The sequence below is a fragment of the Drosophila bipectinata genome, chromosome 3L, assembly GCF_030179905.1.
Source record: "Drosophila bipectinata strain 14024-0381.07 chromosome 3L, DbipHiC1v2, whole genome shotgun sequence".
NCBI lineage: Eukaryota > Metazoa > Arthropoda > Insecta > Diptera > Drosophilidae > Drosophila > Drosophila bipectinata.
Window position 1 is genome coordinate 10,839,642 of NC_091738.1, and position 24,305 is coordinate 10,863,946.

The window sequence follows — 24,305 nt, forward strand, 5'->3', positions numbered from 1 at the left end:
AAAATTATAAAATATAGACCATGAAGGTTTAAACTTCTCTTCTTGTCAGTAGAAATGTTTGTTTCATAGAGGCGACTACTTAAGATCTTTCTCTATAAATTTTCATCAAAATACCAGCAGGAATGATAAAGAAAATCTATTTAATTCAGTCCTTTAGGTTTGTTTAATATTTAACTAATATTTAAAAATAAAGTTTAACAAAAGCCTTAAAATATCTTCTTGGAGTTGGTTGTTTTTTCTTTAGACCAGTATTTGATCTGGTTCTCTAATTGCTTGGCATCCAGCCTATATGGCAGTGCTTTCTGGAATCCAGATACTCCAAAAACTTTTAATCTATAGACCAGGAACTCGAACATATCAAACTCGTGACTTTTGACGTAGTGAGAGCTTATCGCTGTATTGGAACAAATATCCTCGGATTGCTAAGGTAAAATAATTTAAAATAATTATTTAAAATCCAATCTAGATTATGGTATACTTACAGGAGCATAGAAGGTGGTCTTGGGCCACCATCCGTTGGCGGGAAAGCTGGGCAGCAGGTTCCGAAGCCCCATGGGCATAAAACGTTCGCGTCCTTCTTCATCGCGGGAGTCTCCAGCTACCACGCCCACATTCCTCAGGCAATAACCTATTTGCCGGTCCTCAGATCCTTGATTCAAAGGACAAAACTCGGTGTTGTTGAGAGCAAAAAGATTCAGTCTGCGTAGGGCATCTCGGCTGAGGACATAGCCAGCTCCCCCGGACATGTATCCCTGGGGAAAGGAGGTCCGGAATTTGTGTCCAAAATAAAGAGCTGCCTCCGGATCGTAGGGATACAAAAAATAACGCAGATTCTCCATTATCACAAAGCTAAAGGGACATAAAGATGAGTATTACCTCTTAAAGATATTGAGACCTTCACCATACTCACGTGTCATCATCCGCCTTGAGGAACCAGTCGTAATCCTCCCCATAGTGTTTGTAGACATACGCCATGGCCTTTCGCATCTTCGGGTAGAGGTTGCTCCTCCCTTCCGGCACACCCACATCAATGGCGCCCAGCTCCAGATCCGCCTGGCTGCTTAGGAAGATTAGCTTGTTGCACCGCTTGCCCCAAGAACGTTTCACCCTCGAGGCCTTGGATTCGTGATTCTGGGGCATGGTCAAAACCATGCAGAGCACCCGGGTCTCGTTGTACAGCCAATTGGAAAGCTCTTGCTCCGTCAGCAGCTGGGGTGTGGCCTCCTCCGCATCGATTTTGGTGATAGCCGTGCTTCCAAACCCGGAATCAGTCAGCTGGAAGTACTCGAAGAGATCCGTCAGCCGGATACCGATGATGAGGCCCAGCACCAAGCAGAGCACATTGCGATACATTTCGAAAGTGTTCCCCGATGGCGACTAAAGAGCAATCACTGGCATTTATGTTGCCCCAAGAGACGAAGGCGGAGGTGGAGGTGGAGGTGAGCGGATTGGAGTTGTTGCTGGCGTGGTGGTGCTCTTACAAAACGCTGGGGGGGAACAGCGACTGCATCGTGCGGTGGTTACGCTCATCGCCGCCAGCTGATCGAAGACTGTTTGGATGGCTCACTTCACAACCAGTACGAAGAGTCTTCTCCAAGGCACAGGAAGAAAAAGACTAGTCTTCAGCCATACTCTCGGAACTTGTCTCAAACCAAAATTCAAGGTGAATAATTTTCAGTCTTAAAATAATAACTATGATTAATGACTTTGCACTTAATTCGAAACAAAGACCTCCACAAGTATATAAGCTGGTTGGAATTTCTCTCAGTGCACTCTCTCAGGCCGGCTAAAACAAGTTTTTGACTTTCGGTTGTGATTGGCATTCCTAATGAGTCACACGTGGTGCGTCTGTCGCATTTCAGCAAATATTTCAAATCCACAACAAATGGAAATCAAAACAGAAGACACTCTCGTGGGTCAACATCGGAGGGCCATCCTCCATCTAATACCCGCCGGCCATTTAATTCCCTTTCTCTTTCAAAAATGATTCCATCCAGAGCAGGCATTATTATTTTTATATTTTTAGGCTGGCCAACCAACCGGTTATGAGGCCTCTTCTTGACCCACTCTGGAATAAATTAGCGCCCAGTTTGATCAGCCTCTGTAATCCCCTAGGCTTGTGGCAAATAAAATCACTCAGTTTTCGTTTATTGCTAGATAATTTTCATTTCAATTCATTTCATTCGTTTATGTTTAGGTCTTGACGTTACATTTTTATCCGCATCTTATAAACTTTTGCTTAGTTTTAACTGAATTCGTTTTTAGTTTGTAGATTTACTTTAGCATGGTTTCTTTAGACTAAACGTCGACTAATTAATTTTTATTTTCTTCAGTTTGTTTTTATTTTATAATTTCGCATTGCTAAACATCTAGTGTCTTGTTATTCTTTTGTTTTTGTTTTTTTTTTGTTAAATTTATTATTTGTTTTGGCTAGCGCTCTTTGTTTACGTTTTTCTCGGCTAGCGACTTGGCTTTAGAAAACTTGGTTGGTTATAAAACGATTAATATTAGTTTGTCTGCTGGCTAAACGTACTCAGAGCTGCTTCTTTCTTGTTAGTTTACATTCTAGTTATTTCTTAATATACGTTTAGTAAGTGCACTTGCCAATTTCTGTTTCTCTTCTCAATCGCAACTCAATCGAAATAAACAAAAATTGTCCGGCAAACTCAAATACAACAATTGTGGTTCAATTTTAACCTCTCCACGTCTAACAATACGCCATGGGTGTTAGTACATGTTTTTTTTTAGTTAGTTACACAGCCTTAGAAACTACTTACAAAATAAAACATACAATATTTCGGGGACAACATTACAAATCAATTTTAGACAAAAAATGAACTTTACAATCGACAAAAATACATACAAATATAGGATTTGAAACATATAAGGGATTAGATTTTAAAAAATTTGTAAAGCCGTTAATTACAAAATATTTTCACTTAATTTCGATTTCTTAAAACACACTCTTCGGGTTGGAAATAACAGTAATGCCGGTTATAAATCATTGAAAATTGGAAAAATTAGATTTTTTTTTTGGAGTATTCCATAATGTAACAATTAGGTTTAAAAAAAAAATGTATAAGAAAAGTTACAGTATTACGTCTTTAGTTGTATTATTAATTCTACATATTTTTGTATATGTTTGACATTTTTGTTTCATTTAGTTTCAAAAATATATATAAATGGTAATTCGACGTTTTCAATCTTTTTTTTTTTCTGGTTTCTCGTTTGATTTTTTATAAATTGAATTTATATTGTTAAATATGTATGTTTGTGTTTTCGGTTTATAATAATGTTTATGGTTTTAGCTTGGCTTTAGACTACATATATATCAATGTTAATATTATTGTTTTCTATATTCCTTTTCATCAACATTTCTTTACGTTTTCCGGTTTCTTCCTTTTTTTTTTGTGGTATTTTTTTTCGTAGTTGTAGGAACCTATTTGTAACTAGCAAAACGCAGACGCGTACAAGTGTCTATAAAAAATGTTTTCCTATAATTTGGCTTACAATTAGTTCATATGTGTATAACATCAAAATATATTTATATATGTATATAATATGTAGATTTATATAATATGGTTTCGCCTTTGTGATATAATATACGTCGTAGATGTCAATGCATTCCTCTAGTACACAATTAGCCTAAGGATATATCATTAAAAACTCGAAACTTAAGCGGGTTACTGCTGGTTAATATTTCATTCAAGTGCCAACAAATTGCTTGTGGAATAGAGGGATTTCTAAAACCGCGAAGATTGAAATACACTACCACTGTCTAAAAGTATGCAATAAAATATTCTGGCCATTCAAAAACGGCGTCAAAAAATTTTGAAAATCATACAAAATGTAGGCTGAGTTCATAATCAATTACATGGATATTCCTTTCTCGTTAAACCGCTGACTTTTACAAAGCTTTCTCACAAATCATTACGTTTTCTTATTTAATCATTTTTTTTTTGTGTAGTTTTTAGATATTTTAACATTGGCACGATATCTATAAATAATATATATGCGTTTATATAGCTTAAGAAAATATATATATATATATGTGTGTATACGTGTGTTAGATAGATATTAACTAGTATGATTGATTAGTTTTAGTTCTGACCCGATTACGAATAGTTTATACTCTTCATTTAAATCATTCCAGTTCCATCCCAGCGTAATTACCTATTATGATATACAAACCTAAACCTAATGTATGTTCCAAGTAATGCGGACTCGAATATCAAAAAGGCAAACAACGAATTCAAGCTACAGACATTTCCCAAAAGGTTTCACTAACTAGGATTAACATTTTTAGTATATGCATTGATGTATGAATCTGCCTGTATTAACTGAATGCGTTTAAAACTAAACAACATACAAAATAAATTACATAATGACCGCGCTTATATATCTGATTACAAATATACGAACTATCGCTATTTACAATTGTGGTCAAAATATCAGCATTACAACTGAACAAAATCGAATCCCACACTTTTAAAAAAATATATATTATTGATTTTATCTTTTAAACACAAAAAAAATACGTACAATTTTAGACTTACTATGTAATTCTAATATCAATAAAAGATTGGAAAAAAAAAAAATATGGTATACTTTTTATCTTCCACGATGATGAGTCTTTCAGACTATACCCAGGCTACGTTTGAAATTTTGGAAGAAATCGGCTTTTACTTTGACCACAACTGTCTATATAATTAACCTGGTCCTAACTTATGATTCGTTAAAGCATATTCAAAGCATTCCACATATTGTTGCTGGTGTGTTTCTGTTTAAATGCATTCTGCATACCATTCTGCGACAATGATCAACTACAATATTGGTAAGTATTTACAGCTCTAACCGCTTGTCATAACATTTATCGAAAAGAATTCTATGGTTGGGATGGGGCGCTCCTAACAACTAAGCACACACTAAGGGAGCTCTTTGTGCTTCAACAGAACAATGGAGAAATGGATAAGTTATCGGATTTAGAACTAGCACTAGGGTTCAATGATAATATGCTAGCTGGTGAGCTACCAGAGTTCTCATGCACTCTACCCCCACACTCCCTTTTGTACAAAGTTTTCGTTCGTTCTTATGCTTCGGCTCATCTTAAGTCTAGTCTAGCTTAGAGCTAAGTTATCTCTCACACAATCGCACAATTACTTTGGACTTTGGGCTTAAATATATACCGCTCGAATATATCTAATTGTTAATTTGTATATGTATATGCATATAAAACAAAACTCGACTCGCAAACACTCCCCTCTTCATCCACGCACTGACCCAAAAATATATATATATCGCCTAACACTGATCCTAAGTTCTGATCCGATTCACTTGTCGCCGGCGTTGGACGAGGATGAGCTGCCCACCGGACCGGATCCGCCGCCGTTGGTCTGCTGGCTGGGCGGCTGCTGGGGCAGAGTATCCGAGCGACGATAGTAGAGAAGGTAAGGCACCCGCGGAGTGTGCGGCTGGAGAACATGCTTCTCGCTGACCGGCTTCACCGAGCTGTCGTCATATCGCAGCCAGCTGCTGTAGCCAGAGTGGAAAACGTCCGTGATATAGTGTCCCTTGGAGGCCTCCTTTCCATCGTGATAGACGACTGCGAATAGGCGGTAGGCTCGCTGTTTCTGGGCGGTCTTCTTTGATCCAAGGATCTCTGCAAAAATGATAGATACAAGATGAATAGAGGAATGATAGAGTGAGTTCCTGAAGACATACTGGCATCTATTTTGAGCTCCACTGGGAACTCGACCTTCTTGAGGATCTTTGTGCATCCATCCGATCGGTAATCGAAGTACTTCAAATGCAATATTAGAACAACTGGCAGCTTCTCCAGAGTCATCTGCTGCCAGGCCACCACCTCCTGCTTGGTCTTGCTGCCAGTGACGCCCTCCAACTGGTCACGGCCGACCAGGATCTCCAAGGCCTCCTTGACTGAAGCGGCTTTCTGCAAGGATAAGTAGTTATTATCTAATCTTAAGTGATCTTAACTATATTGATGTTTGTGCCCGCATTTGTGAGGAGAAACGTGATCTAAGCATAGAATCCCCGATGAATAGCGGAGGATCGGCCCCAAAGTTAAAGGCAAATGCCACCAGAACGGAGGCACCTACCCAACCCTGACAGAGCCGATGGCATTTTCTCTGCCACGGACGTAACACAGAGGCCAGCACGTCTGCTGAGGAGTCTGTTGACTTGTCTGTGGATACAACGAAGCTATGTCCTAGTCCCAAGCTCACCTCGATGTTCAACTGGAGAGTAAAGAAGGGCTGAATCACATCTGTGGAGTGTTCTCCCTCACGCTGCAGCCGGGAGCGCAGTTCCCCGCGGAATATATCGCTGACCGGAGTACGTCCAAAGTCAGTCTGGCGGGTGACACTGCCCTTGTTGCGATTGTTGCATATCATCTGGTGGGAAGAATTTTCAACAATTGGAGCTCCTTGGTAAGGACATTCTGCAAAACTTACCTGCCAAACATCGCCGCCATCTTCCGGCTCGGACTGATCCTGGCCGTTCTGTTGGGCACTGGGCTTGTCGATCAGCTTGATGACCTGGAGTGGTGAGGATAAGGATAATAATTATACTATAGCTATATAGAAAGGCCTGTCTACCACTCACCTCCAGCATCTCATCGTTGAGCTTGTTGAGCACATATCCCAGGAACTCCTCAGCATCCTCTTGGCGTCCCTCGACGTGCTCTTCGCGACTGTCGTTCCACAGCTTGTAGATCTCAGTGGGCTCAAAGGCCATGTCGCACTGCAAGTCGGAGCCAACGAACTCGTCCTTTCCCTTGTTCTGGGATCCCTTGTTGATGGGGTTGAGCCGCAGGCGCAAACCGCTGGGTAGCGACGAGAAGTTGGACATAAAGGACATCCTAGGGAGGAGAAGAGAACCATTATAGCAAGAAGGAGAAGCTTTAATTATAAACTAGAATGTTTGTGCCCTCATTGGAGGATATCCACCGAAAAGGAATAACCCCAGCTTTCAAGAGAAACACTTGCAACAGTCCCAGTGATACCTGGTTACCGCCAGAACGGAGGCAACCACATGCCACAGGCGGGACCATTGACGTATTATCTTCCACGAACGTAACACAGACACCGGCTGGTTAGATGCCGAAGAGTCTGTTGACTGGTCTGTGGAGAGGTCATCCTCAACATCCTTGCACTTACATGGCATTCACTGTGGGCGTCTTCACCTCGCTCAGGACTGCCGCCTGCTTGGGAATGGATCGTAGCAAGTTGTAGAACGGGGAGCAGCCCAGCAGGGCCTGCAGGATCGAGTTGATGTAGCAGTAGTTGGATCGGTTGGTCAGGCCACGAGGGCGCAGGCTGATCGGCGCAAAGTAGGTCTTGTGGCGGGTCAGGTATTCCGCGTACTTGTTGGTCCACTCGTCCAGCTGCTGGGCGGGGCGCACTACTTCTGGTTTGAGGGGCTTTACGGAAACTGAGGCCGGACTGGGCAGCGGAGCGGGAACCGCTTGGGCGGATGCCGCCGAATAGGAAAGAGTTCCGGGCGTAACCAGAGGAACTGTGGGAGCAGGAACTGGGGCTGGCAGCTGCGACTGCTGGTGGACCGTCAGCAGGGGTGCACTCGGCGGTGGCGCCAGCTGGAGCTGGGGAGTGGCCACCGCCTGAGGTGGTGCAGGCTGAGGTGGTGGAGCCAGTTGCATCACGGGATGTGGTTGCTGCTGCAGGGGCTTGGTGGCTTCGTAGGGGGCCACCTTGGCCACCGGCTTGTTGCTGACGAACAGGCTGGCCCACGACAGCTGGGCACTCTCGCCGCTGTTCTGCGAGGCTGGTGGTGCCGGCGGCGCCAGATTCAACGGCGGTTGCGGATTCGATGGACTCGGCGTGGAAGCCACCACAGAGCTGAGGACGGGTGGCTCGTAGCTCTGGTGCTTCTTGGTCGCAAAGGACTTTGGTGGTGGTGCTGTTGCGGCTGCTGCCACTGGGGCAGCACTTGCACCGGCAATCTGCGGCGGAGCAGCCTGCGTGGCAGTTGCCACTGTAATGATGCTAGTATTGGTCTCCACCTGGAATTGGTTCGGCGTGGCCGTTATGCTGGCCGTTGAGGTAGTTGCTGTTGTGATTGCCGCCGGAATGGCCGACGAGGCAGCTGAAGTGGTTGCCGTCGCAACTGCCATGCCGGCTGTGCCTTGCTGGCTGTTCTTCCTCTCCAGCGTCGGAGCTGTGCTGGCCACTGGCGATGATGGCACCTTCATGGTCCCATAGTTACGCACCTGTGGCTGATTGTTGTTGTTGTTGTTCAGGTTGCTGTTGGAGGTGTTGTTGCTGCTGTTGTAGTTATTCTGATTGTGGTAGTGTTGCTGCTGGTGCTGATGCTGATGCTGGTAGTGCTGTTGGTTGGTGAACGTCTTTGTGGTGTGACTATAGTTGCTTTTTTGGTTTACAGCTGATCCCGATCCCCCACCCACACCCACTCCCACTCCGGGGCCATTATTCACACTGTTGGGAGATGCTGTGACGGATACCGATTGCGTTGACTTCTTGTGCTGGGCAGAGTTCGTCCAGGACATGGTCTTGGTGGTCTGGATGCCAGTGTCGCTGCTGTTGCTATTGCTGTTCTGATGGTGATGATGATTGTATTCCGAGGAGTACTTGCGACGCACCTGGTGCTGTTGCGATTGATTGTATTGCTGTGGTGGCTTCCGCTGTGGTTGCTGTTGCTGCTGCTGTTGGTGTTGCTGTTGGAGATGATGTTGCTCATGGTAGCTGGAGCTGGAGTGTTGCTGCTGTGGCATCACCACTGGCGATGTTTGCTGCTGCTGGTGTTGCTGCGGTGGCTGCTGGTTCTGCTGCTGTGGAACAGGAGGCTGCTGTTGAGGTGCCACTGTTGCTACGACAAGGTTTGGCACTTTGGTTGGCTGCTGTGGTTGCTGTTGCTGCTGCTGCTGATGATGATGTTGCTGCTGCTGCTGGTGGTGGTATTCCAGATCCAATTGCTGTTGCTTTTCATTGGCCAACTTATCCTCCAGGACCACCACCTCTGTGTTGTTGTTGATCAGGTTTTTGTCAGCTGGAACGAAGAAAAAATCCAATTTTCCATTAAAAAAAGACTCTATCCCATCACAGATCACCGCAAAACAATTTACAGAGCCATCGTAATTGGCGCCAATTGAAGCTAAATGCCAGGCTCGTATGCTAATAACTCCAATCGCCCCTATCATAACCATAATGAATATCTCTTCACCACAAACATTTTTTTGGAAGCCACTTCTCGGGCAATTAACTCTTAATTAAGAGGAGGCTTTAATTGTTTTGTTATTTTCGAGAATCTATAACTGGGGAAATGTAACAGGCAACAGCCAGAGTCAATATTTGGGATTGCTAATCAATCTGCGTATAGAAACAGATCGCCAGGGTAGGCCAGGCCAGTGCCAGCCCAGTAGGCGGTCAAACATGCCCCCTTTTTTCGAATTGAAATACATATATATATATGTTTGTATATATATTGTGGGATAGATAGCCCAGCATTGTTCTCTCGCGGCTGGTATTTGTACTGATAACCGAACCATCGATTGCCCCTATCAGTGCAAATAGAAAACATAACTAATCCATGTCATACTCGAGTGGGAAATAACAACAAGGGAGTAGGTACTAGTTGGGTGGTGGTTGGATCCAAATTGTTATTAAATCACAATCTGATGGCCTGTTGCTGGGTGTCTGAACTTCGCACTCGACCCTGATATGGGCTGGCCAACTGGATAAGAGCCGGGGAGTGATAAACCAACCAAAACAAGGTTAAAATCATAAATGGCTTGGGGAGGAGCTTAAACACATCTTTAACTTTAATGAACTAAACATTACAAAATAAAGATATTTACTTACTTCACTCCCTAAGCAATTATTTTCTGATTTATTGAGATATTGTATTTCTTAACAGACAGATACCATCATTAAAGAAAGGCTATCTTTGAGGCTTCGGAGTATAATGGTCTCTAGGTCATAACTTTTAACTTTAAAACTTATAATTCTTAAATCCTAATCTGAGAAGCACTCTTCCTCGTGATCTACACTGTTCCTTACTCTCAGATCTATGCTGTACATCCTGCGGCCAGCTTCCCTCGTGTAAGGTGAAGGGCTTTTCCTTTCAATCATTTATTTACATACCTCTGAGTAGTTCCCCTTCTGTCCATCAATGCGGGGGAATATATATTTTCATCAAAATATAAACTATTAAATATACTATTATTTGTAGCCCCCGAAAAATCGAGACAACTTTCCCAGGGCAGTCTGTACCTTATCATAATTATTAATACTCTATACACTTTAAAAGTGCTACTCCTTTCGATTGTGATTATTTAGATTCGAATTAGCGAAGATCCACTAACTAAATGCCCTCGAACCGGGCAGAACCGACAATTGGAAGGCGGTGCTAAACGCCCATTTATCGGATGTGCCCAGACGGACACCCCCCCTTTTTTTTTAAAAGCATCATATGACAATGGGATCAAACAAAAATAATATAAGAGATGCCTCCCTTTTAGAAATTCCGAGTGTATGATAATTAATTTCAATTAGAGTCTAACAAGTGGGAAAGTATAGTGTGTGTGTGTGTGTTATACAATATCAATAAATATATAGACTGAAATCGAGCAAATCGAGACCAAACACAGTCCAAACAGAGATTAATGCATTAAAAATAGTTGCCAGTGGAATATAGAGTATAGCCGGGTGAGAGAATGTGTGCCAGGGTGTCAGTTTTGGGTGCAATAACAACAGCATTAATACGAGTTGCCATAACGATTCAATAGTACAATGGGAGGGGAAATTATAGAGCCAACTATAAATTATAGAACTTAAATAATATTTGCAAGCTATTTAAATATTATTATTTATTTATATTTTATTATTTAATTTCATTTAATTCTGGCCTTCTATTAGATGCTAATTTGTTGACCTCTGGTGTAGATCTACATTGTCACAAGGTTGGATGGATAATTACAGACATGAGTGCACAGGTAAATTGCAATAAGTTGACTGCAAACAAGGAAACTGTCAGGCACGCAGCAACAACAATTGTGCCACACAACCATACAACCCAGTAGCGGGACTGTACTTCATTCCCATTTGTTATTCCATCAGATACAAGAAATGGGTAATATAATAGGGGGCATGAGAAGGGGTATAGCTGTAACCCATTAGATACATCTAGACATCGACTTTAATTTCAATTTCAATTTCTTTGGAAAAGCAGCTTTCGGTTTCATTGGTGAGACAAGCACACACATGTCTGTATAACACGCCAGTCCGTATAACAGTTACCCTCTTCAAGGTTCATTAATTCAAATGAATTTGTTTTTCATTTTGTAATTGTTTTCCCTTAAATGGAAAATAAACCAAAGAAATGGGTCAAATTTTTCTAGAAGTAGACCTCTTTAATCAATTTTGACTGAAAATTGATATGTGGCTGCGATTTTATTCAATTTTTATTAGCCAGCAACTGGTGAGATGACTAATTTATGCTCATTGAGCTTCGATTCAATCAGAAATATTTTAATTGGTGATTTAAATACAAAAGTAAACAACTTTCAGATACATTTTCAAAACAAAACCCGCAGAAAAGCAAAGAAAGTGCTATCTACAGCACTATCCAGACCAGAGAACAAAGGCCAATAACCTCAAAAAAAATTATTATTTATCTCATAATGCAATTGCATGCCTAAACTGGGTGCCTAATCACTATCATAATTACTCATTCAAAACTGAGTCATAAGACTAAGACAGAAAAACAAATCAAAGTTCAAAAAGATACTCTTCCAAACCTCATAAAGAAGACCTGTCTGTCATTGGCCCACTAGGCGTATACGTTATGCGTGAGTCAGTATACTAGCTTTAATATTGATTGAAGTGACCCGTAAGCAATTTAACGAGCTTCTTCCATACTCGACCGCCTTTTCCCAGCACTCTTTAGCTGCTCCATTGAAATTGAAATTGATAAGTAATCTACTCAAGCGTTGGATCATTCAAAACAATACCCAACCAGAGCCAGAGCCAGAGCCCCCTTAGAATGAGAACACCACCAAGTGTGGGTATGTGTGTGTGTTTGTGTGTATTGCCTGGCAACAGGGCCAAAAACGAATTGTGGCCGATGTTGCCGCAGCAATTCAATTGAATTCATTTGTGTCAATTTACAATAAATAATACCCAAAGAACAAAAGACAAGCCACAGAGCTATACAGAGCTATAGAGAGCTATAGACTATAAAGCAAATTGAGTGCAAATGAAAATTGCATAATTCTATGAGCCAGGAAGGTTACAAAAAAACTATCAAGTTTTTAGTCAAGTACCTTATCAACCAATTATTTAAACCATCTAACCCCCCCCTGATAAGCATCGATGGTAAGGTAAGATATATCCTTGAGACCACCTACTGACAGGAGACCTTTCAGGAGAAGACTTCTAGAGAAGACTTTCAAGGTAGAACATAAAGATTTAAATCAAAAACACATTAAAACTTAAAGCTTAATATTTCTCTTTCATTTTTTATTGATTTATAATTTATAGCCCCCCCTTTTAGGATAATTTCCATCAATTCTAACAGACTATATCTACTAGATACAACCCCGAGACGGAGGCCAGGCTCAAAGCTACAGCTACTGCCAATGCATACCAAGTTGAAAGCAACAAGTTGAGAAGCAATACCCCCCCTAAGGGGCAGCAAGGTGAAAATACAGACCGGGCCAGGCCAGATTCTAGCAAACTGCGTCATTTTGAAAAAAAAAAAAAAACACAATATTCAACACAAAAGCTGTATTTTGTTTCTCTGCCAATGGCTATGGCTATGGCTATGTATTTGAATTTATATCTCACTGAAAATGGCACATGTAAGAGCAATATCACAGCAAAAGCAGCGTTGTCAGCGTAAAAAAACGCTTAGCAGTTGAAAACAAAGCGGCACACACGTCGTATGCGCAATTTTCATTTTCATTAACAAAGAAAGCGTATAACTAGGAGAAGAGAGGAGGGAGGTGGAGGTAGAGGTGGCAAAATAATTGAAGAGTCATTGCTGGTTCATTCAACCTCATGGAGGAACAAGAAAGAAAGCTCTTGGCCATCGTGAAGAAGTGCATTCTGCTCTTGTCTCTTGTTCTCAGAGAAGGAAACACAATGGAATAGTTCAAGGATGTGTCGGATGCACTGAAAAAAATAAATTACCAAAACAGTTCAATGATTTCAAGACAGCAAAGTTCAATAATTTCATTGAAAGCTCCTATAATTTGTCATTTTTTTAAATTATTTTTATCTGAAATTAAAAATTTAAAATTCTGCCTGTAAATGGGTTGAGGAAGAGGTGCTTTTTTCGCTCGAATTCCTCTTGCTTGCATTTGAATTTTTGGCACAGAACTACATCCCGAAATTGTGATTTAAATGGGGCAACTAATTCACTAAAGACACCTGCTTTTCGCCCCGAAAAGAAGTGGGCGTGCCAACAGCCATCTGTATCCTGTTTTCCACTGTGGCGGAAAGTTCCTCCACGTGTCCCGCTGTTTTGCATTTCGTGCGCCATGCATTTTTAATGGAAATCGAAACCCAAACCCAAACCCATCGCACCAAACCCAGCACGCATCTAGGCGGTATAACAGTTTTGTCCACCGATTACCACACTTTTCCGTATTGGGTTTCAGTCGCCTGGTCTGCGTTAAGTGAGATTACGGGCCAAGATACGGAGGAGGCGTTGGCCATTTGAGTAATTCGTAATTCGTAATTCGTAATGCTTTAATAGCAGACCATAGAACCAAATCAAGTTAAGGAATAAGTGGCGCCCTCTAGTGATGACCCACAATATCAAGTGTGTGTGTGTGTGTGTGGAATTTTTATGAATGACATTGACCAGCCACCCAAGAAAATGAACTGCACCCTCCATCCTCCCTAAGAGAAATGACCAAAGAGAGAAGGCCTTCAAGAAGTATCTCTTAAGGTAGATAGGTAAGCACCACCACCAACAACAACAATGTGCTAACAAAATAACTGTTATAAACCAAAAGACGAAAACAGCACATTTTATGATTCTACGGCCTGGCAACAGCCAACAATTCAAAAAAGAAAAAAAACTTGATAAACAAACCACTAAACAACAATCTGGTCCCAATCCCAGAAATATCTCAAAAATCGCCGCCTTATCAACGCCGTGTCGAATGCAGTTTATTATACTATATATATAGGTATGTAGGTGAGCCCTAACAGTTAAGATAATGCCTGGATTATACAATTTGTCGGCGCCTAAAAGGCGGCAGACGAAAATAACACTTTCACACCCACCCACGCATACCATCCAAGGCAGTATAACATCCATTTAAAGACAAGCATAAACAAGTTTAAACAAGATTGTTCTTGTTCCATGTTTCTTTGCATTTCTTCGCATTAGAGGCAACGGAAATGTCCTGGTAATACAATTTCCTCCTTAGAACTGTGGCGTGGGCTTTGAAAAGTAAAAGTCTTCAGTTAACCTTTAACCTAAATCGCAACTAAAGAGCAACAGTTTCGCCGCTCTTTGATTCACCAACTGGCCTACATCCGTTATACGTTAGAACAGTAGCCACCACATGGCGCACAGGCGGCTACCGGTTTTTCTGGCTTTTCTTCAAAAAAATCAAAAAAAAAAACAAAGACAAAATAAAAAGCAATGTAGCGAAGAAATAAAAGACAACCCTTAGGCCAAGAGGGGTTGTTTGCTTTAAACAGCTCCTGTATTTCACTCTCTCGCTCTCTCACGCTGGGTCTTTGTTTTTGGCAATCAGCTGTTTTCGGGGAGAGAGAACCACCCCCTGAGAGCCAGCCAGCGAACGGAAGTGTGGAGCTTGCGCTCTGTGAGCTTGAACTTCAAATGCATTGTGCCAGAGAGAACGAAAGAGAGAATGCGAAACTGCTTTTACAAAATTCTTGAAATTGTCTTTGTATATCGTATAACAGTCGCTGGTTACGACGAGGAATTTTCATTTTCATTTCGCAGCGGACGGCGCAGCAGTCAAGAACTATATATCGGAGACTATAAATCGGGAATCGAATCAGAATTGTTATTTGCGCTGCTCGAATTCTGATACTCAAAAAAAAAACTGCACTGAAATGTCGCAGAAATGCAACTGCAGCTAAAAGTGGCCGAGTGGGTGTGCTTGTGTGCGGTTTTGGGTTCTGAGTGATTCTACCGTGTGGCGACCAGCCGTGTGGCTTTTTATCGATCACACGCTCCACACACTACTCTACGCTCCTCTGTCCCCCCCTCCTGATTCTCCGCCAATCGAATTTCAAAGCTCTGCATTGTAGCTAGAAAAAAAATCGGAAAATTATACAATTGCATTCGCAACTACGACGTATACGTACCACGTAGCAGCAGAGCGTACGGCGTACAGCGAACAGCGTACAGCACCCCCGAAAATCACAAAAACGCAAAAAAACACAAAAGCAAAGTCAGAGCAAAGCCAATCGACAAAAGCACGACAAGGCAGCAGGAAAACAAACATTTCTGTAGTGACCTCAGCTGCAAGTGCAAGTGCAACTGCCAAAGCCAAGTTAAAAATACACAAAGAAAATAAATACAAAAAAAAAAAAATAAATAAACCAAAAAGCACAAAAGCATAAAACGTGGGAAAATATTTCTTAATTTTAAATCCAGCACAAGCCGATAAAAACCTCAAATCTAAAAGCTGACTAATAATAAGTGAATTTTTAAAAAGAAAATACAAATATTTGCATTAATATTAAGCAGCGCTGCTTTTTATCGCGTTTATCAAACTAAACAAAAAAATAAAAAAAAAAAAAACGTCAAAATAAAAACTCAATAACAATTGACAACAAAAACAACAACAAAAACACAGACACAAACACAAAGAGCCACAAATACGGTTCAGAGTAACGAGAACACAGTTAGAAGAAAAACAACTGCAGTTGGGAGAGTGGGAGAGTAATTGAAAGAGAGAGTGTGAGTGCGAGTGAGAGTGTGAGTGAGAGTGCGGAAGCCCACTCAAGATAAAACTAGTGCTCCCCATCGTACTGCTCCTCTACTGCTTTTCCGCTGCCTTTTCAATTCTCACGCGGGCAGCGAAGCCAATCGGACGTTCTCGTCTCCACCACCATCCGCCCACTTCGCGCTTCGCTCTTCCTCTTCAAGGGCTCCAAACCGCGTGTGTGCGAATAGTAAGAAAAGGAGGAGGAACCGGAATCCCTCAACCTCATCATCATGGTGGACACGAATCCTGGCGGAAATGCCGGAACAGCCGTCAGCTCAGCCTCCTCCGCCCGCCTGCGACGCTTCGATCGGACGGACAGTGAGCTGGCCTGCGAGGAGGCGGCCCGCCTGACGGCCGAACAGAGTCCAGAGGACGAGGACAACCAGGAGAATGGCGAGGAGGAGGATGACGACGAGGAGAGTGTCTACGGTGAGCTACCGCCTCCGCCGGACGGAGGATACGGATGGGTTATCTGCTTCGCGAGCTTTATGTGCAACATGATTGTTGATGGCATCGCCTACACCTTTGGCATCTTCCTGGAGGAGTTCGTCAACTACTTCCACGAGGGCAAGGGCACCGTGGCCTGGGTGGGCAGCCTCCTGTCCGGAGTGTACCTCAGTGCCGGGCCGATAGTCTCCGCCCTGGCCAACAAGTACGGGTGTCGAGCGGTCTGCATCGCCGGCAGCATCATCGCCTGCATCGCCTTCGTCCTGAGCACCTTCAGTAACTCGGTGGGAATGCTGATGGCCACCTACGGATTCCTGGGAGGCTTTGGATTCGGCATGATCTACCTGCCGGCTGTGGTGGCGGTGGGCTACTACTTCGAGACCAAACGGAGTCTGGCCACCGGAATCGCCGTCTGCGGCTCCGGATTCGGCACCTTCGCGTTCGCTCCCCTGGCCACCTACCTCCTGGGGGAGTATGGCTGGAAGAACGCCCTCCTCATCTTCGCCGGCATGATCCTGAACTGCGCCATTTTCGGCGCCATGATGCGACCCCTGACGTACCCCAAGAAGAAGAAGGTCAAGCCCCTGATGCAGAGGATGTACGAGGAGAAGCAGCTGCAGCTGGAGCGCGGCTCCTTCGCTGGATCCCACTTCATGGTCCAACTGCCGGACGGCACTATGGAGCGGAAGCTGAAGATGCCCCTTAATGCCGATCCTGGTGTGCACTCGAGCCTCAATCTGGAGCTGCTGGCCCAGCAGGCGGGAGGCGGTGGCCTGCATCCCGTTTCCACGCTGCCCACCATCACGGAATCCAAGGTGGTGGACGTCCACCGCCAGAACGGCGCCCAGTCGCCGCCAAATGGCGACAGCAACGGACAGTTGTCGGCCCGCTCGGCCGCCGGAGGACGACGCCCGCACAGGAATTCGGAATCGGAGAGCAGCCCCTATCACTCCCAGGACGCCATGACCCGGAACGCCTCGCAGCCCGCCTTCCTGGCCGGCGACCATCAGAGCTTGCCCAAGAACGGATCGGTGCCCTCGTTCAGTCGCGTCCGGAAGACCTCCGCCTCGGAGCGCTATCAGCCATCGCTGGCGGCGATTCGGGCATCCTCGCGAGGCGACCTGGAGGCTGGAGGTGCTGGAGGGGATTACGCCTCGTCGAAGCTGTCCCTCTCGCAGCGCCAGGGTAGTCAGTCGGGCAGCAGCGGCCGGATGGTGCGACCCATGTCCCGCAAGGACATCTTCTACTCCGGATCCGTGACCAACCTGCCCCAGTACCAGTCCCAGAAGTCGCTGACCAACTACCGGAACTCGGTGCTATCGCTAACCAAGTACGAGAAGAGCATGCAGAGCGTGGCCAAGCTGGATCCCCTGGCGGAGGCGGAGAAGCACCGCGAGGAGTACGACCTGTGCCCCTGCCTGGCCATCCCGGACTCGGTCAAGTCGGTGGTGAACACCATGCTGGATGTGAGCCTGCTGAAGGATCCCGTCTTCATGCTGATCGGAGTATCGAATATCTTTGGAATGGCGGGACTGTATGTCCCGTTTGTCTACCTGGTGGATGCGGCCCGGGAGCACAACATTGAGAAGAACGACGCCGCCATGCTGATCTCCATCATTGGCATCACCAACACAGTGGGCCGTGTGGTGTGCGGCTGGGTGGCGGACCTGCCCCAGGTCAACTCCCTGTTGCTCAACAACTGCTGCCTCCTGGTGTCCACCGTGGCCGTCACCCTGACCCCGCTCTGCTACAGCTACACGGCCTACATCGTCATGTCCATATTCTTCGGACTGGCCATCTCGGGCTACATCTCGCTGACGTCAATTATCCTGGTCGACCTGCTCGGCCTGGACAAGCTCACGAATGCCTTCGGTCTGCTGATCCTCTTCAGGGGATTCGCCGCCCTCATCGGAACTCCGCTGGCGGGCGCCATTTACGACTTGACGCACACCTACGACCTGCCCTTCTACATGGCCGGAGCCCTGTTTGCCATCTCCACGGCCACCAGTTTCCTGGCGCCCTGCCTGAAGCGATGCAGCGGCAGCGAGGAGACACCCGTTCACGTGGAGACCCTCACGCCCATCGACGAGGAGCAGGGCGAGGATGCCGAGGACGACGAGGATCAGCCCATCACCATTGTGCCCAAGATCATCAAGACCCTGGCGAGTCCCCAGCAGGAGGAGGGGCATCCCCAATTCCCTCAGAAAACCAACGAGTCCAAGCTCTAAGTAGGATCCGGAGGATGAGTGCCAGCCGGCAGGTTAGATGAATTTAGGGGGAGGGGATGGCCCGTGGGGGGTTGAGACACTAACTGGGGAGGGGGCGCGGCTCAAGATCCGGATAAATATTTTTCTATTTACTTATACAGCAGAGGAGTAAGAGGAGGAGGAGGAGAAGATCAAAGATCGGGCGCACCTATTATACAAAAAAAAACCACAAGAGAAGATCCAGGATCCAGTATCCAGTATCCAGATGTATGTAAGCCATACCCATTATAGCACTAGGAGTACCGAGATCGAGAGGAGAACTCAGCTTAGCTTGCGATAAGATATGAAACCTTTGGCTATATATAACTATATATAAAGTATATACTACGCTCATAAATTACCGATAACTGATCCGATCGATAACTGATAGTGATCGATAGTAGATTAGAGCAACTGTTATACAGCAAACCACAAAATAATGTAAAGTAACTTCTACTATTATTATTATAATGATTATTATTTGTTTGTTAAAACCCTACGATTACTATTAAAGATTATTGTGTGTAATACTACCACCCCTATTACGATATATATATTGGCCAGATGTTATATAAGTGTGTCTAGTGGCCCTAATAACTTAATTACAGCAGCAGCGACATTTTATAAATTTTAGAACCGAATTAGAAACTAAAATTGTTTTCAATTTTAAATAATCATTTAGGCGGGAAACTCAAAATACAAATTTACGGCTCAGTTTTTTTGTAAATTAGTGTTACTAACTAAAGTCCAGCAACAGCAAAAAAAAAAAAGTATATACATACTATATTTAACAAAAAAAAACTAAGCAAGCAATAAAGCAAGTCAAGTTCTATATACTATATAGACATTATATTGAAAACTTTGTTCACGCGGCTACTAAATAATAATACAACTTGCGAGCAAAAAAATAGCACAGGAAATATTCTAAAACTGTTATACGCATAAGGACGAGCAAGGATTATGAATGGGAAACACATCAAAAAAAGGACATTTAGAACAATAAGTGTTGAAGGAATGCGAAAATGTGAGAAGCCAGTAAATAGAAAATAAAAACAATTGCCATAAATTTTAAAATATTTAAGAGTGATTTTTAAAATGGGTTGGGACTAGTACTAGTAGTACTTGTACTATCTTAAGAATAATTAACCCCCGTAACTAGAACAGTAAACAAAGCTACTAATGCCTGGGGAAATATTTAAAACAACTCGTGGAAAACATAATCTACCTGGATGGAGACTCTAAAACCCATCGATCAAAGGTACGCCTTGAGCCCTCAAGGAAATCAGATCATGGCGTGCTTACAGCCCTGATTGGGCTAATCAACAAGACCCCAGGCGAATTATGGCTGCACTCGATCCAATCATCCACTAATTGTGGAGAACCCGATATCTCTTATCAATCTAGTCTATGTGGCTATCGGCAGAGTGCTACGAAAACAATTCAATAAAAGTACTGGCTTTCTGCCAGACGGGGCTAGTTCAAGGTATTCCAACTACAAGTAGAGACTCTCGCTTAGGAACCCAATCTACAGCAGAGGTGGGTAAAATAAGACCTATATATTCTAGAAATATTTGATATCCCTGGATCACAAGTGCTCCACAACGACGTCTCCACTTGGACTGTCGATTGATAAGCAGGAACAATGCCCCACAAACCAAACAATAGGCTGGACGGAAGGCACTTGTGCTGCTGATTAGAGACTGCCAGTGTCGTGGGTGGTTGGGTGGTGTAGTGGACACCACAACAAAGTGGTCAACAATAGCCAGCAACACCTGTTGGTGGAGGCTTGGGGGGATGAAATCCAAGCCCCCAAAACAAATGAAAGCGGCGTGGCAACAAGCTAACCGAATAATTAAGAACCACTGCCCCAGAGAGTGTGTGTGGTTGGTGGGCATATCATGTGACGGTACCGGAGAGCGTAATACAAGACTTGGGGGGAAAAAATGCCAGGAAAGCAAAAGTAACCAGAAACTGCATATAAACACGGCGGACAGGCGACGTTATCGAAGGCACGGCGTGAAGAATTTCAGAATTCGAGTTACTTGAGGGGCGTAGGGCAGCCAGAAACTCAAATACCCTACACTACCCCTTGGGAAAATAGTTCTGGTCTGTAGTTCTGCTGGTCAACAGAACAAGATAAATTATAAGAATATATAAATAATATAACTACTCTATGATAGGTTAGGGTATCTGCTGAATGGGCAGTTAAACCTTATCAGTACGATACTGATCGGAGGAATTAATTTTAAATTATAATTTAAAAAACGAACCAAAGAGGGAGCCACATCTAAATTTTAATAATAATTAAAATAAAGCTTTAAAATAATAATTTAGATCACTTATAGATCACCCTGTTACTTATAGCTATTAAAACTATCTCTTTAAAACATGACTCATTCTTCACGAGATTACTGAACATTTCCCTTTGAAATTTTCCAAAACTGATAGCCGATGTTTAAAGTCCAACCCCTTACAGATAATGAATGTGAATGAATATTGAATCCCCACTAGCCGAACCAAGGCACTAAATCACTTACCCATTTGCTCCTGGGGCTGCTGCTGCTGGGGAGTAGGTGTCTCAGCCTGGGGAGGAGCCTGAACCAGTTGTGGCTGCTGCTCGATTAGGATGGGCGACGTCTGTTGCATGATATGATGGGTGGGGGGTGCCGGCAGCAACGCCGGTGGGGCTACGTCCGCGGGCACGGGCATGGCGGCTGTCCAAGTCACTGGAATAGCTCCAGGAGGAGGAACGACGCCGCACTCGGGGAGTTCATCCTCGTACTGACAAGAAAAGATATATAAATGATGTGGAAACTTTTAAGGTCCCTCTAGCACTTACCTGCTGCACTGGAGCAGCACCTGGGTGGATGGGCTGGAGAGTGGCCAGCTGACCATCCTCGTAGATCTGCATCACGCCCATTTGGTGGTGAAGGTCGTGCATTTGGGGATCGTAAATCGGGTAGTTGGGGCTCAGCATGCTCGAGGTCTCCGACGAGGGCAGCGACGCGCTGTTGTGATTGATATCGTCTGGTGGAGCCACTCCGTTGGCATGCACCACAGCCACCTGTTGCTGCTGCTGTTGTTGCTGCAGAACCTCGGCATATTCCTCGGCGTACATAGGAGCCGCGTGCCACATCTGCGGCATTCCACCCTCCGGCTGCGGAACACGTTCATCCAAGCCAACTTGGCCGGCATCTTCCGGCAAGTACGGGTACTCCGCGGGATGCATCATTGGTGGGTAGTAGTACCCTCCCAGACAAATGGGATTGTACATCAGCGGGGAAATAAACAGGGGAGTCCCAGTGGCCTGTTGGGCAGCTGCTGCAGCGGAGTTGGGTGGCTGCATCGGTGCGTGCTGCGGTGCAAAGTAGGACGAAGGATAGGGCCCGTAGGCGTAGGCATGAGGCGGCGCAGCGGCGTAGTACGGCATGTGCTGAATCTGCTCCGGCAGTGGGGCCAACTGCTGGCCCAGTTCTGGTTGGAGTTGCATGCCTGGATTGGATCCTTGGACACCCTCTTGCGGCACCAGTTGCTGTTGCGGAGCCATTGGAACCATATGCTGTTGCTGTTGTTGTTGCCTCTGCTGAAGATGACGTGGTCCATGGTAATCGTTCCGTCGGTTGCCTCCCCCGCCACGTCCACGATCACGACCGCGACGGCCTCCGCCCATGGCCGGATTGTGGGGATTGGGACTACCACCTTGTGGGGCAAGATTAATGGGCATTGGCTGGAGATGCGGCATCAGGGTGTTGCCCTAGGAAGAGAATATTTAATTAGCAAATCCAACTGGCTTTTTGTCGTGCCACCTTACCTGTTCCTGGGGCATATCTCCAGGGCCAATGTAGTGCGGCTGGGCACCTGGTAGGTAGTTGGGTGGCACAGAGTGAGACCACCCATGCAGATTCACATTGGCAGTGACATTGTTCACGAATACGTTGGGCATGGGCGCCGGGATCATGGCCGGATAGTGGGGTCCTGCGTGCGGATGTGCTGCATGGGCGGGCATGTACATCTGATTAAACACCGGCTGGCCGGCCGAGGTCAAAGCATGGACAGGAGTCAACACATTGTTGTTTCCCGATGGAGAAACAATAGTGTTGTTGTTGTTGTTATTGCCACTGACTGTAGATGGTTGTGGGGTGGAGGGCGCAGAAAGAGGCGCAACTGTGTCTCCACCGGCTCCTGCCGCTGCTGCACCAGCCGTCGTAGTCGACGACGGCGGCGGCGCAGTCTGCTGCTGCGGCTGCGTTTGCTGGGCCATGGCCAAAAAGCCTCAGTTCGGAGCTTGGCTAAGTCCTGGTTGGTTTTCTAAGTGAGTGAATCAAGTCTCAAGAGTCGCAGCGGGCGCCAGACATTGAAGTTTGCTATAAAAATAAAATAAAATAATGGTACTTAAAAAAAATTATAAACTATTTTTAAAAAATTTAATAAAAATTAGACTAATTTCCAACTCAAACCTACGTTTTAATTATTTTTCAAATAATTCTTAATAGATTTTTTTTTATTCAGGCCGCGTGCCACAACCGGAACTTTCTGCCGGCGACCTGGCAACCCAGCATTTCTGTCTGTGTAATATGCAAGACAAATAAACAGAAAATACAAAAAGGAGCTAAATGAAAGTGGGAGGGGCTGCGGGCGAAAAGCCCAGACACAATCAGAAATTCAATATTAATCAAAACAAAAATGAGCCCGGCGATTGAACAGCTCCCCTATCAGATATTTTTCTCGGTGCCACACTAGGCGGCCCGCTAGAGATGAGCAAGTGCTATTTTTGCCGGGTCACGTATATCGGTTGCGAGTGTAACAGGTTCCAAGGCCCAGTTCGGGGAATTTTGAATGTTTTCCAAACAAATACTTCCACATAATCAATGGCCGATGGGAGAGGGGGGGCAATTAAAGTTACTGCGAATGATCTATTTATTTTTAGTTAAGTGGAATTGCGGCATCTGACACTGTCGCTCCAAATGAAAATTACTCATCTCTGTCGAACACAAGCGCAAGAATGCACGCACACAGGCGCACCACGGGAAATATAAGAAATTAAAAGTATTCCAAATGCAAAGCTTCGGTTTTAGATTTGTAGCCAGAATCGAAACTTTCAGTTAACTTGGACTTATGCCGATACTATGCCGGGTACCCGTCTCAATGTCCAAATGGCGACCGAAAAAAAAAAAGAACACGTTGAGCGAAAGAGAGCGGCGAACGCCGAGGAATGTAGGAGGGAGTGGTGGAAAAGGGGGCCGTGGGGGGCCTTTATCGAACGTACCTTTTGTTGAGTCGCCAATTGAAATCAATTTCCGAGCAATTTGATCATATTTTATGCGTGCGGGCGGCCTGCTGGACGGACCTACAGCTCTCTCCCGTCTCGCTCCACACTCTTCTGCCACGATATTCCGCAACTTTTTCACGCTGCTCCAATTAACGCGGCTGCCGTTGCTTTTCCGCTCGCGGAGACGCGGGTTACAGGTGAAAGGTCACGTCGGCAGTCGGTCGGACTGAAGGAGCGATCGAATTCGTTTAGCGGGCCACAAGGCGATTTTTATTGTTCTTTATTTTTCGGCCGAATAGAGATGGGAATCATCTAGGGTTGTTGATAATATATCAAAATATCAATATCGATAACCCTTCAATATCGATAA

The 24,305-nt window shown here is 44.7% G+C and overlaps 3 protein-coding genes and 1 long non-coding RNA gene across 8 annotated transcripts; 2 read left to right on the forward strand and 2 right to left on the reverse strand.

The window, feature by feature from the left end:
• The first annotated feature begins 56 nt into the window (after positions 1 to 56).
• On the forward strand, positions 57 to 4,292 carry LOC138926449 (uncharacterized). 3 transcript variants are annotated; one of them, XR_011442983.1, is made up of 4 exons: positions 57 to 157; positions 226 to 427; positions 485 to 1,663; positions 4,154 to 4,292. It is a non-coding gene; the product is annotated as an uncharacterized lncRNA (long non-coding RNA). The 3 variants fall into 3 exon arrangements; XR_011442984.1 differs by lacking the exon at positions 4,154 to 4,292 and adding an exon at positions 1,730 to 1,863; XR_011442985.1 differs by having other exon boundaries at positions 73 to 157; positions 340 to 427.
• Positions 124 to 1,353, reverse strand: LOC108122320 (glycoprotein-N-acetylgalactosamine 3-beta-galactosyltransferase 1). Its single transcript, XM_017236866.3, has 3 exons — positions 911 to 1,353; positions 483 to 849; positions 124 to 422 (listed from the first exon to the last, which is right to left on the reverse strand). Exons 1-3 carry the CDS (start codon positions 1,351 to 1,353, stop codon positions 207 to 209), a joined length of 1,026 nt encoding a protein of 341 aa, XP_017092355.2. The 3' UTR covers positions 124 to 206.
• On the reverse strand, positions 2,141 to 24,237 carry Usp10 (ubiquitin specific protease 10). Of its 3 annotated transcripts, none has more exons than XM_070280558.1 (10): positions 23,933 to 24,237; positions 22,478 to 23,030; positions 21,506 to 22,420; positions 21,204 to 21,447; positions 7,176 to 9,042; positions 6,622 to 6,877; positions 6,471 to 6,554; positions 6,243 to 6,407; positions 5,722 to 5,950; positions 2,141 to 5,659 (listed from the first exon to the last, which is right to left on the reverse strand). In XM_070280558.1, exons 2-10 carry the CDS (start codon positions 22,925 to 22,927, stop codon positions 5,331 to 5,333), a joined length of 4,539 nt encoding a protein of 1,512 aa, XP_070136659.1. In that variant the 5' UTR covers positions 22,928 to 23,030; positions 23,933 to 24,237; the 3' UTR covers positions 2,141 to 5,330. The 3 variants fall into 3 exon arrangements, with proteins under 3 accessions (XP_070136659.1, XP_017092356.2, XP_070136658.1); XM_017236867.3 differs by having other exon boundaries at positions 6,243 to 6,410; XM_070280557.1 differs by lacking the exon at positions 23,933 to 24,237 and adding an exon at positions 23,128 to 23,225 and having other exon boundaries at positions 6,243 to 6,410.
• Positions 14,957 to 19,743, forward strand: LOC108122322 (monocarboxylate transporter 14). Its single transcript, XM_017236870.3, has one exon. It carries the CDS (start codon positions 16,204 to 16,206, stop codon positions 18,646 to 18,648), a length of 2,445 nt encoding a protein of 814 aa, XP_017092359.1. The 5' UTR covers positions 14,957 to 16,203; the 3' UTR covers positions 18,649 to 19,743.
• Positions 24,238 to 24,305: the final 68 nt, after the last annotated feature.

Bases quoted from the DNA above. Each gene is read 5' to 3' on its own strand.
- Usp10 (XM_017236867.3), bottom strand. From the start codon at position 22,927: ATGGCCCAGCAAACGCAGCCGCAGCAGCAGACTGCGCCGCCGCCGTCG. The intron at 21,448-21,505 runs GTAAGTGCTAGA...TTTTCTTGTCAG, and splicing joins GTGCTGCTCCAGTGCAGCAG to TACGAGGATGAACTCCCCGA. The intron at 9,043-21,203 runs GTAAGTGATTTA...TCTTCGTTCCAG, and splicing joins GCAGCCCCAGGAGCAAATGG to CTGACAAAAACCTGATCAAC.
- LOC108122322 (XM_017236870.3), top strand. From the start codon at position 16,204: ATGGTGGACACGAATCCTGGCGGAAATGCCGGAACAGCCGTCAGCTCA.
- LOC108122320 (XM_017236866.3), bottom strand. From the start codon at position 1,353: ATGTATCGCAATGTGCTCTGCTTGGTGCTGGGCCTCATCATCGGTATC. The intron at 850-910 runs GTGAGTATGGTG...ATGTCCCTTTAG, and splicing joins CTCAAGGCGGATGATGACAC to CTTTGTGATAATGGAGAATC. The intron at 423-482 runs GTAAGTATACCA...ATTTTACCTTAG, and splicing joins AGACCACCTTCTATGCTCCT to CAATCCGAGGATATTTGTTC.